A 12827-nucleotide genomic window follows, 5' to 3' on the forward strand; every position below is an offset into this window, starting at 1 on the left:
TTTTGTTTTGCGTGGAATAATTGGAAATGTGTAGTCCTGGCTATGCTCTTCAAGAGGTGACGATGATATTACAAACAAATAGTTTACATTTACCTAACAATCCCCTGTAAACGGCATGGTTTTAGCATAGCTGGGGTCTCCTTGCCCCCCAGCAGGCTCTGCAATGTGGTCTCAGAACATTTTGTATTATTCTGTAGGCATATTTGAGACACTAATTATAATTTGTATATGTTACTAGCTAAAAAAGTAGTAGCTAAATAGCCTTGCTAAGAGTGGAACCAGCAACCTTTGGGTTCCTAGACATTCACGTTATTTTCCCACTCATCTACCCCGACCAACTACCCACCCTTCTTTTGCTTTTGCCTTAAGTGACCTTATATCATATGTAACCATACCAAACATAACATATCATACTCATTTGAGTGTCCTGGATTTACATTTACTATGTTATGTATAGTCTATGAGACCAGGCTGGGCAAATCGAACACTCTGCACCTTATTGTTACATTTGAATGGTAATGACCTATAGATTCCAAAGGGTACGTTCAAGAGAGTAAATTATACGTAACCATACTTTATCAATTTCATTTCATCAATGATCATATCAATGATCATATCATATATAGCATTTGGGATGTCAGCAACAGCTATTGTTTAATTTCAGCCCAGGATTCAACGAAAATTGTGACAATACGCAAAATGCTATCCTCTGAGACCGTTATTAATCATTTCAGTTATTTTAACTGGTTTTCTTGGAAGAAAATAAACATGACAAAAGTTTGACTCGCAAACACTACACACTTCCTCAGTCTATCAAGCGTTCGTCGTGTGTCAAATAAACAGCAGAGAAGTTTAGTGTTAATTGATGCTCAGTTCATATGAAAGTAAGCGCCTGGCGAATTCATAGACATACTCTAAAAGTCAGCGGTGGGAGGGACAGAGGAAATAGTCATCAGTTTGGGATAGCCTATTAACTTGACGCGAGAGCAGCTGGAAATGTCCAATCACTTCAAGTTTCCATTCACTCTTCAACTCTACAATAATTGCTTCGGTTACAGGAATGATACAGGTGTTTGGGACTGAATGCGACTCAGACTTGACCAGGGGAAATGAATGTAAAAGGCAGCGGGACTCTTCTGAGGATTCTTATGATGTTTCTCTTCTTCTCACGAAGTTTGCAGTGGACTTATAGGGAGCATCAGGATGATGCGAACAGGTAGGCTATACCACGCGTCGCGCGCCCTGGGTATTTTTTTGATGGGTTTGGATTTGACATTACGCACGGTGCTGTAGATATCAAGAGAAACATTGTACGGGATACCTGGGTTATATTGTGGTAGGTTGTATATTATTTATCCTGAAGGACGTGCATTAATAGCCTAATGTTATTATTTTACAGTGAAGTCTGTTCTGAGAATAAGATTGCCACAACCAAATATCCTTGCTTAAAACCAACTGGAGAGGTGACAACTTGTTACAGGTAGGCTTATTTAAGTTTCTAATATTCCATTGCAATGTAGAATATTATTCTCTCTTGTGAGCTGAGATTACGGTACTAAATTATAATTGCCTTTGTGTGTGTGGGGGGGGGGGGGGGGGGTCAAATAATATAATATATAGGCTAGTTGTTTTGCTGCTGTGATGCTGCATATCACAAACATTCAGTGACCAGACTTGTGACGTTTTAATTGATAATGACCCATAGATTCACTGTTGCTATGGAAGTCATTCCAAAGGATACAGTAGGTTCAAGAGAGCAAATGAAATTGGAACCATACTTTATCAATCATATTGTCATCAATGATCCTAGCCTATATAGCATTTGGGAACAAACCTTCAGTGACCAGAGTTGTAAAGGTTTCATGGGATAGACGATGCTTTTTTGAATTGATTAACCATATTGGCAAAAATATTGAATGATACATCATGTAAGGTAGACATCATTTACCATAAACAGATAAATACACCAAAAGATGTCTAGATATTCTTCGTAGTTTTTCCTATAGCAGAAGTGTAGGTGGTTGAAATAAACCTATAATTTGTCTAATTGCTTTCATGTAATGGTATTGGGCAATGTGTCAATAATGATTGGAAAGTCAATGATGTAATTACATTGTAATAGGTCAACACACGGATTAGATAGATTTACCTTCTAACAAAACACAGTGCATCCATCTAAAACTGAACCCCTTTGCAACGGGTGTCTGTCCATAACCGTGAGAGACTCATTACTCTGCTGCATTTCCTGTCTGGCACTGGCGGGGAATGACACACACGTAACTTCATCATGTTATTTCAGCCCCCTGTTTGTGATGTGGTCTTTAAATGATTACTGTGGTTGATGGTTATTGCTTAGACTCACTGTTGTCTTCATACGTTGTTCATTTAACTAACGAGAGAAAGGCTGGTGTTACAGGAGGATAGAAATGTGCCTATGTATCTGAGGCAGCTGGGTGCATTTCAGTCCACCTGCATTGTAACAAGTTACCACATGATAGGCTGCCTATCAGCTCTCTCACTGTGTTGAAATGTGTGTAGGATGTCTCTCCATCGTCATGCCAGGCATTGCTCAAGAGTTTATCGCCAATTTTAGTTGGTATTTCTTCCCTTTCGTAAGAATCTGTCTTTTACATCTTAACTCATGGTTGTGGGCTCTACTAATACGCACCATGGGCTAACTTGACCCTGTCTCTCTATCTCGCATAGGAATGACTGAGGCATGTTTAAACGGAACATGCCTGTTTTTTTTTGTGTGTAACAGTTGGACTCTTACAGTGATGGAATTTGGATTGAGTGTCTGTTGGAGAAAAAAAGAAAGATTCATTAGGTGCTGCTATGTTTTATTGGCAAATACATCTACCAATAAATGTTATTCTGGAAAAAGGATGGTAACGACAGATCTGAAACAGTGTCTGACAACTATAACAGATAGGTGAGACTACTAGGAAGAGCTTGTTTGGACCCTTCCATTATATCTGTGCTACTTAGTGTACTTAAATAGACTTTTGTTTATGACTTTCCTAAATAGATTTGAAAATACAGGAGGTATAGATTTGAGAATACACAAGGTAAAGATTACATTAACTTGATTTATTGCATACACTGTCTAGCCTACAGCTAGCTGCTAGCCGTCTTCCGCGGGAGAGCTCTGTCTAGCCTACAGCTAGCTGCTAGCCGTCTTCCGCGGGAGAGCTCTGTCTAGCCTACAGCTAGCTGCTAGCTGTCTTCCGCGGGAGAGCTCTGTCTAGCCTACAGCTAGCTGCTAGCCGTCTTCCACGGGAGAGCTCTGTCTAGCCTACAGCTAGCTTCTAGCCGTCTTCCACGGGAGAGCTCTGTCTAGCCTACAGTTAGCTTCTAGCCGTCTTCCGCGGGAGAGCTCTGTCTAGCCTACAGCTAGCTGCTAGCCGTCTTCTGCTTGAGAGCTGTGTCTAGCCTACAGCTAGCTTCTAGCCGTCTTCCGCGGGAGAGCTCTGTCTAGCCTACAGCTAGCTTCTAGCCATCTTCCGCGGGAGAGCTCTGTCTGCATACAGCTAGCTTCTAGCCATCTTCCGCGGGAGAGCTCTGTCTGCATACAACTAGGCCCGAGAGAGGAGAAACAGAGTGCTTCCAGCCCTGCGACAGTCACACTTAATTGATATGTGGCGTGTGTAATTGTTGATTTGTTGTTCTTCCAAATATTGATGGTGGTCTCAAGCAGTTTGTTGTCCTGCTCGTATCCCTTCTCCTCTTTCTCCTCTCCTAACCTCTCCTCCCCTCCTAAGCCGAGGCATTCCTGGGTAAATCCGTTAGTTTACTCTAAACGGACTTAAGGCCATAGAATCAGTAACATGCATAAGGATATCTTCTCCAACATTCTTCTCCTGTCCTTGTCCTCGTTATCTACCCCCTTGCAGGTCTGTGGTTATTTTCAACGAGTTTCTCCCCTCCTTCTCTCCACTCATTTTCCTCCCCCTCGTCCTCTCCTCCTGCAACTCTGTGGATAGCTTCAACATGTTTTTCCTCATCCTCTCCCCCTGTAACTTTGCTATCTTTTCCAACATTTTTCTCCTCTCCTCGTCTTCTACCCCCCCCCCCCGCCTGAAACTCTGTGTGTGGATTCTATAATTTCCCCCCAAAATGAATCCTCTCCTCCACTGCCTGTCCTCTTGTCTTCTCCAAAATGTTTCTCCTCTTCTCTACTCGCAAGACAGCGATGACCCCCTAGAGGACTACGCACTTCATCTGACCTGAACACTAAATCATCTCCACAAAACTATTTTAATGATCTCTTCATAATAAAAAGTTGTGTTTACAGACAAGTGCTTTTATCTGGCTGCTTTTCCAATCAAATCAAATGTATATGTGCAAAATACACCTTACAGTGAAATGTTTACTTACTAGCCCCTAACAAACAATGCAGTTTAATAAAAAAAATAAGAATAATAAATAAAAGTAACAAGTAATTAAAGAGCAACAGTAAAATAACAATAGCGAGATGTGCGGGGGCAATGTGCGGGGTCACATGACCTTAGCCGAGGTACTATGTACATGTACAGTCGTGGCTAAAAGTTTTGAAAATGACACAAATATTAATTTTCACAAAGTCTGCTGCCTCAGTTTGTATGATGGCAATTTGCATATACTCCAGAATGTTATGAAGAGTGATCAGATGAATTGCAATTAATTGCAAAGTCCCTCTTTGCCATGCAAATGAACTGAATCCCCCCCAAAAACATTTCCACTGCATTTCAGCCCTGCCACAAAAGGACCAGCTGACATCATGTCAGTGATTCTCTCGTTAACACAGGTGTGAGTGTTGATGAGGACAAGGCTGGAGATCACTCTGTCATGCTGATTGAGTTTGAAAAACAGACTGGAAGCTTCAAAAGGAGGGTTGTGCTTGGATTCATTGTTATTCCTCTGTCAACCATGTTTACCTGCAAGGAAACAAGTGCCGTTATCATTGCTTTGCACTAAAAGAGCTTCACAGGCAAGGATATTGCTGCCAGTAATTGCACATAAATTTGCCATTTATCAGATCATCAAGAACTTCAAGGAGAGCGGTTCAATTTTTGTGAAGAAGGCTTCACGGCGCCCAAGAAAGTCCAGCAAGCGCCAGGACCATCTCCTAAAGTTGATTTAGCTGTAGGATCGGGGCACCACCAGTACAGAGCTTGCTCCGGAATGGCAGCAGGCAGGTGTGACTGCATCTGCATGCACAGTGAGGCGAAGACTTTTGGAGGATGGCCTGGTGTCCAGAAAGGCAGCAAAGAAGCCACTTCTCTCCAGGAAAAACATCAGGACTGATATTCTGCAAAAGGTACAGGGATTGGACTGCTGAGGACTGGGGCAAAGTCCTTTTCTCTGATGAATCCCCTTTTTGATTGTTTGGGGCATCTGGAAAAAAGCTTGTCCGGAGACGACAAGGTGAGCGCTACCGTCAGTCCTGTGAGACCATTGAGACCAATGGTCTCACAGGACTTTTGCCATAAGGCAAAAGTGATAACTAAGTGGCTCGGGGAACAAAACATAGATATTTTGGGTCCATGGCCAGGAAACTCCCCAGACCTTAATCCCATTGAGAACTTGTGGTCAATCCTCAAGAGGCAAGTGGACAAACAAAACCCCACAAATTCTGACAAACTCCATGCATTGATTATGCAAGAATGGGCTGCCATCAGTCAGGATGTGGCCCAGAAGTTAATTGACAGCATGCCAGGGCAGATTGCAGAGGTCTTGAAAAAGAAGGGTCAACACTGCAAATATTGACTCTTTGCATCAACTTCATGTAATTGACAATAAAAGCCTTTGACACTTATGAAATGCTTGTAATTATACTTCAGTATTCCATAGTAACATCTGACAAAAAATATCTAAAGACACTGAAGCAGCAAACTTTGAAAATTAATATTTGTGTCATTCTCAACTTTTGGGCAAGACTGTACAGTTGAAGTTGGAAGTTTACACACACCTTAGCCAAATACATTTAAACTCAGTTTTTCACAATTCCTGACATTTAATCCTTGTAAAAATTCCCTGTCTTTGGTCAGTTAGGATCACCACTTAATTGTAAGAATGTGAAATGTCAGAATAATAGTAGAGATAATGATTTATTTCAGCTTTTATTTATCACATTCCCAGTGGGTCAGAAGTTTACATACACTCATTTAGTCAATTAGCCTATCAGATGCTTCTAAAGCCATGACATTATTTTCTGAAATTTTCCAAGCTGTTTAAAGGCACAGTCAACTTAGTGTACGTCAAATCAAATCAAATCAAATGTATTTATATAGCCCTTCGTACATCAGCTGATATCTCAAAGTGCTGTACAGAAACCCAGCCTAAAACCCCAAACAGCAAGCAATGCAGGTGTAGAAGCACGGTGGCTAGGAAAAACTCCCTAGAAAGGCCAAAACCTAGGAAGAAACCTAGAGAGGAACCAGGCTATGTGGGGTGGCCAGTCCTCTTCTGGCTGTGCCGGGTGGAGATTATAACAGAACATGGCCAAGATGTTCAAATGTTCATAAATGACCAGCATGGTCGTATAATAATAAGGCAGAACAGTTGAAACTGGAGCAGCAGCACGGTCAGATGGACTGGGGACAGCAAGGAGTCATCATGTCAGGTAGTCCTGGGGCATGGTCCTAGGGCTCAGGTCCTCCGAGAGAGAGAAAAAAAGAGAGAATTAGAGAGAGCATATGTGGGGTGGCCAGTCCTCTTCTGGCTGTGCCGGGTGGAGATTATAACAGAACATGGCCAAGATGTTCAAATGTTCATAAATGACCAGCATGTTCGAATAATAAGAAGGCAGAACAGTTGAAACTGGAGCAGCAGCACGGCCAGGTGGACTGGGGACAGCAAGGAGTCATCATGTCAGGTAATCCTGGGGCATGGTCCTAGGGCTCAGGTCCTCCGAGAGAGAGAAAGAAAGAGAGAAGGAGAGAATTAGAGAACGCACACTTAGATTCACACAGGACACCGAATAGGACAGGAGAAGTACTCCAGATATAACAAACTGACCCCAGCCCCCCGACACATAAACTACTGCAGCATAAATACTGGAGGCTGAGACGTAACCTTCTGACCCACTGGAATTGTGATACAGTGAAGTAATCTGTCGGTAAACAATTGTTGGAAAAATTACTTCTGTCTTGCACAAAGTAGTTGTCCTAACTGACTTGCCAAGACTATAGTTTGTTAATAAGAAATTTGTGGAGTGGTTGAAAAAGGAGACTCCAGAGTTATTAAAGTGACTATGCATAGATGATAACAACAGAGAGTAGCAGCGGAGTATAAGAGGGGGGATGTAAATAGTCCAGGGAGCCATTTGATTGGGCGTTCAGGAGTCTTATGGCTTGGGGGTAGAAGCTGTTTAGAAGCCTTTTGCACCTAGACTTGGCGCTCATGTACTGCTTGTCGTGCTGTAGCAGAGAGAACAGTGTATGGCTAGGGTGGCTGGAGTCGTTGACAATTCTTAGGGCCTTCCTCTGACACCACCTGGTATAGAGGTCCTGGATGGTAGAAAGCTGTGCCCCAGTGATGTACTGGGCCGTACGCACTAACCTCTGTAGTGCCTTGAGGTCGAGCAGTTGCCATACCAGGCAGTGATGCAACCAGGATGCTCTCGATGGTGCGCTGTAGAACCCTTTGGGGGCCTGAGGACCCATGCCAGATCTTTTCAGTCTCCTGAAGGGGAATATGCTTTGTCGTGCCCTCTTCATGACTGCCTTGGTGTCCTTGGACCATGTTAGTTTGTTGGTGATGTGCCCTCTTCATGACTGCCTTGGTGTGTTTGGACCATGTTAGTTTGTTGGTGATGTGACCTCTTCATGACTGCCTTGGTGTCCTTGGACCATGTTAGTTTGTTGGTGATGTGGACACCAAGGGACATGAAGCTCTCAACCTGCTCCACTACAGTCCCTTCGATGAGAATGGGGGCGTGCTCGACCCTCCTTTTCCTGTAGTCCCTGGGGGGGGGGGCCCGTCAGGAAGTCCAGGATCCAGTTGCAGAGGGAGGTCCTTATCTTATTGATGAGCTTTGAGGGCACTATGGTGTTGAATTCTGAGCTGTAGTCAATGAATAGCATTCACACACGCGTTCCTTTTGTCCATGTGGGAAAGGGCAGTGGAGTGCAATAGAGATTGCATCATCTGTGGATCTGTTGGGCTGGTATGCAAATTGGAGTGGGTCTATGGTTTCTGGGATAATGGTGGATAATGGTGTTTACGGGTCGGTAGTAATTTTGGCAGGTTACCTTAGTGTTCTTGCGCACAGGGACTATGGTGGTCTGCTTAAAACATGTTGGTGTTACAGACTTGGACAGGGAGAGGTTAAAAATGTCAGTGAAAATACTTGCTAGTTGGTCAGCGCATGCTCAAACATGCTCACAGTAATCCATTTGGCCCTGCAGCCTTGTGAACATTGACCTTTTTAAAGGTGTTACTCACATTGGCTGCGGAGAGCGTGATCACACAGTCTTCTGGAACAGCTGGTGCTATCATGCATGTTTCAGTGTTATTTGCCTCGAAGCGAGCATAGAAGTAGTTTAGCTCGTCTAGTAGGCTCGTGTCGCTGGGCAGCTCTTGGCTGTGCTTCCATGACTTCTGGGCAGGGGATGTACGTACGGTCACTGTGGGGATGACATCATCGATGCACTTATTGATGAAGCCAATGACTGATGTGGTGTACTCCTCAATGCCATCGGAGGAGTCCCGGAACATATTCCAATATGTGCTAGAAAAACAGTCCTTTTTTATTGATCAAGTCACATGGAATACAGCTCACTGAGTGCAGTCAGCATCAGTCTGTGGTGGTATGTAAGACAGCTATGAAAAATACAGATGAAAACTCTCTTGGTAGATAGTGTGGTCTACAGCTTCTCATGAGATACTATATCTTAGACGAGCAAAACCTTGAGACTTCCTTAGATATCGTGCACCAGCTGTTATTTACAAAAATACATAGTCTGCCGCTCCCCTTGTCTTACCAGACGCCGCTGTTCTATGCTGCCGGTACATCATATAACCAGCCAGCTGTATGTTGATAATGTCGTCGTTCAGCCACAACTCAGTGAAACATAAGATATTACAGTTTTGAATGACCCGTTGGTAGTTTAATCTTCCGCATAGGTCATCGGTTTTATTTTCCAAAGTTTGCACATTTGCTAGCAGAATGGAAGGCAGTGGGGGTTTATTCGATCGCCTACGAAATCCCAGAAGGCAGCCTGCCCTCTGGCCCCTTTTTCTCTGCCTTCTCTTCACGCCTTCTCTTCACTTTCACGGGAAAGCAGTTTGTCATTCATGTCGGGCTCGTCATACTCGTTAAAGGAAAAAAACGATTCTGCCAGTCCGTGGTGAGTAATCACAGTTCTGATATCCAGAAGTTATTTTCAGTCATAAGATACGGTAGCAGCAATATTATGTTCAAAATAAGTTACAAACAATGCAAACAAACAAACAAAAAACAACTGGATAGGAACTTGTAAAATGTCTGCCTTCTTCTCCGGCGCCATCTTGATGGAGACAAGTGTTTTTCTCTGGAATTCTGTTGTAACACATTGCGGCAGCACCAATGCTAACTTGATGAAGTGTTTTACCCCATCGGCTGTCCTTGACTGACATATTGTTATCCGCAGGAGTCGTGACTGTCTATCTCCGCCAATGGATTTACAATTGCTTTAGTTTTTAAAGCCTGGTAATGTTCAAACACTTAGCTTACTGCTGAATGTCTGTTAAATGTATCACTTATAATAAGTCTCTGTCAAACAACATGATCTCTTTCACCTTGCCAATAGTTATACATTCATTGACAGAATTTATTACTTTAGTACTCCCAGTCTCTCTCTCTCCCAGTCTCTCTCTCTCTGCCTCTCTCTCTCTCTCTCTCTCTCTGCCTCTCTCTCTGCCTCTCTCTCTCTCTCTGCCTCTCTCTCCCTCTGCCTCGCTCTCTCTCTGCCTCTCTCTCTCTGCCTCTCTCTCTCTGCCTCTCTCTCCCTCTGTCTCGCTCTCTCTCTGCCTCTCTCTCTCTGCCTCTCTCTCTCTCTGCCTCTCTCTCTCTGCCTCTCTCTCGCTCTCTGCATCCCTCTCTCTCTCTGCCTCTCTCTCTCTGCCTCTCTCTCTATGCTCAAGTCTGCTGGACCTCTCCTCTTGTCTTACATAACACTCATGCGTGCTTTTGCATTTTTGAATCGCAATTATATGTGTTAAGTGCCATGAAATAATCCTACTCCCTCTATCAAACACACACTCACTCCAAACATCTGTCAACAAGACAAAGCCCTGAGATTGCTGTTGTCAACTGGCCCATATTGTCATCCCACCCATTACAGCGGTGCAATGAAGGATCTAGCCAGGGAAGGGGACAGAGGATAGAGCAGGAAAGGTCTTGGTTTCTCTTTGCATTTCCTTCGACCATATGTATTGTCTGTTCCCTTGGCTATGACTGAAAGAATATTTGAGTCTCGGTTTTACAGTTAAATATTCTGAAATGACACAAGATGTTCAGAAATGTAAAGTCGGAATTAAGGAGAAACAGAGAAACAGCGCCACTGGCCGCCCAGTGGTCGCCCAGTGGTCGCCCAGCGCCACTGTTGTTATTGTTGTTGTTGCTGAGCTGGGGAGCGTCGTGCAGCATGGTGAAAACAAGGCAGTACGTATTAAGTACGTATTAAGTGCTTCTGTCGTGCGTGCAATGATGTCAGGGGGGGGGGGGGGGGTGTTCGTTATTTGCAGTAACTTCTTTGTCATTGAAATATCATAAACAGACGTGGCAATATTGCAGTTAATGCATTCAATAAAGTGAAATGGCTTCGTCGAAACCTTGTTTCTACACTATTGGTTCTTTGCAATAAGTCCTTGTAAGGAGTCTTCATTGTAAATCAGGCATGTTAAAATGCCATCGAGGTGAGTGTTGTTGATTTCTTCCTAAAACAGCCTTGGAAACCTCTGCGTGTGTGTATTGTAACTATGAGTTAGACAGAAATATTGGGCGATTTACCAGTGATTAATATCCGTCACAGACATCCAGACCAGATGTTTTTTCATTAGTGGAAACCTTGATGTATGTTACTGCTGTCATCCTATTTGGAACGACCAGTCAGTTGAATTCTCTAGAATTAGTCTACCATTCATGGCAGTCAGTCACGGCGAACTACGGTAAAAGTATGCAGCTCAAAATGTAGCGATTGGGTAACAGGAAGTGTGCGCATGTGTTTAATTGTTACCCCATGAGACCCTAAGGCGAAGCAGTGATGAATTTGCTGTATATTTTATTCTATTCTAAACACCATTCTCAAGATGAATGTCTCACAAGAGAGTCTTTCTGATTCTAAACTCACACAAGAGTCTAGAAGCGTCTGTAGTGACTGAAAATGTGAATGGAGGCATGTTTTCATGTATTAATCTCGAACTGTGTGTTGAATTGATAAATCATTTCAAGTTTAGTTTTTTTTCTTCTTTCTAATCTGAGCTTCAGTGGAATAAAACTGTATCTAATGAATAAATAAATAGTTCACATAATTGCTTTTTTAAGCCAGGAACTAAGCGTATGAGTATGGAACAAACTCAAAACACTCTTTCCCAAAAGCTCTTAACTTGGAGAGAAACAGGATTTACTCAAATTAGCTACAAGCAGCAGATGGTTCCTGATGAAAATTGTTACAATCAATTCAAGTTCAAAATGATAAATACCTTGGTCTAGCCCCCTATACAGTCAATGTTCAGTCCAATATCTTAACATGATGGTTTCCATTCTCACAACGGCTAATACTGATATTTATTTTGTTAGCACGTGTTTAGCTAGTTTTTATGTTTCATTAGTCGTACGTATGGGATACGCCTGGTACACATCGTCCAACAAAATGCTTTACTTACAGGTTTCTTCTGGAAAATGCAACAAAAATAAACTATACAATATAAGAATACGAACATAAAGTAAATGGCTCAGTAGAATAGACATTTTAGCATCAGTGTAATGCAGGAACGCATAATTTGTAGTCCAATATTTACACATGTATTGGGGAAGAGTGGAATGGGGGCCGTGTATAAATTGAGCCGTATAATAAGTCTGGTAGCAGCAGTTGTGATGTGTGTGTAGCATGACTGTATGTTGCACAGTGGCCGTGAAAAGTCTTTGCCCCCTTTTCAAATGTTCTCTATTTTATGCCACCTTTTAGGTGTGTCACGACTCCGACCGAAGGTGGCTCCCCATCCCGTTCGGGTGGCGCTCGGCGGTCGTCGTCGCCGGCCTACTAGCAGCCACTGATTATTTTCTCCCCCTCCTTATGTGTTTATTGGTTACATCTGTTTTGAGTTTGTTGTAATTAGTTTAGGCTTTATTAGCCGGCCCGCTTTACCAGCCGGCCCGCCCGGTTCTTTGTGCGGGATTAATTATTGTAACCTTTGTGTTTGGTGTAGACCAACGTGTTGGTTTATGTTTGTGGAGTTTGCTGGACAGTTTTCGTCCCCCGTGTCTCGGGCATTTGTTTTGAGCACCCAGTGTTTCGTGGGGGTGGGGGGCGTTGTTGCATTAAAAGAGCACTATATTGAACTCTCTGTTTCTCTGCGCCTGACTTCCCACTCACGACACCCAGAGCGTTACAAGCTGCAACAACTCCAACCAAACAGTTCCTGTAGTTGTTGATCTCACGTCGCTGTGGAGGAATTTTGGCCCTCTCTTCCATGCAGAACTGCTGTAACTCTGTAAACCCACAAAATACAGTTTGCCCGGCGTTAAGGAGGTGAACAGCTCATGGCTAGGGTGTAGGGTCCTTGATTATGCTGCATGCCTTACTCAGGGACCGTTTTCAGTAGATGTCCTTGATGAGTGGGAGCAAGATCCCAGTGATGTA

At 43.3% G+C, this 12827-nt stretch overlaps 1 protein-coding gene across 1 annotated transcript in view; it reads left to right on the forward strand.

The window, feature by feature from the left end:
• Positions 1-930: 930 nt before the first annotated feature.
• ccbe1 (collagen and calcium binding EGF domains 1) overlaps positions 931-12827 on the forward strand; it is a 120772-nt gene continuing 108875 nt past the window's right edge. The window contains 2 exon segments of the mRNA XM_031826127.1: positions 931-1216; positions 1400-1480. Of these exon segments, the coding sequence (XP_031681987.1) occupies positions 1110-1216; positions 1400-1480 (188 nt within the window). The 5' untranslated portion in view covers positions 931-1109.

The sequence above is a fragment of the Oncorhynchus kisutch genome, linkage group LG6 (genome assembly GCF_002021735.2).
Source record: "Oncorhynchus kisutch isolate 150728-3 linkage group LG6, Okis_V2, whole genome shotgun sequence".
Classification (NCBI taxonomy): domain Eukaryota; kingdom Metazoa; phylum Chordata; class Actinopteri; order Salmoniformes; family Salmonidae; genus Oncorhynchus; species Oncorhynchus kisutch.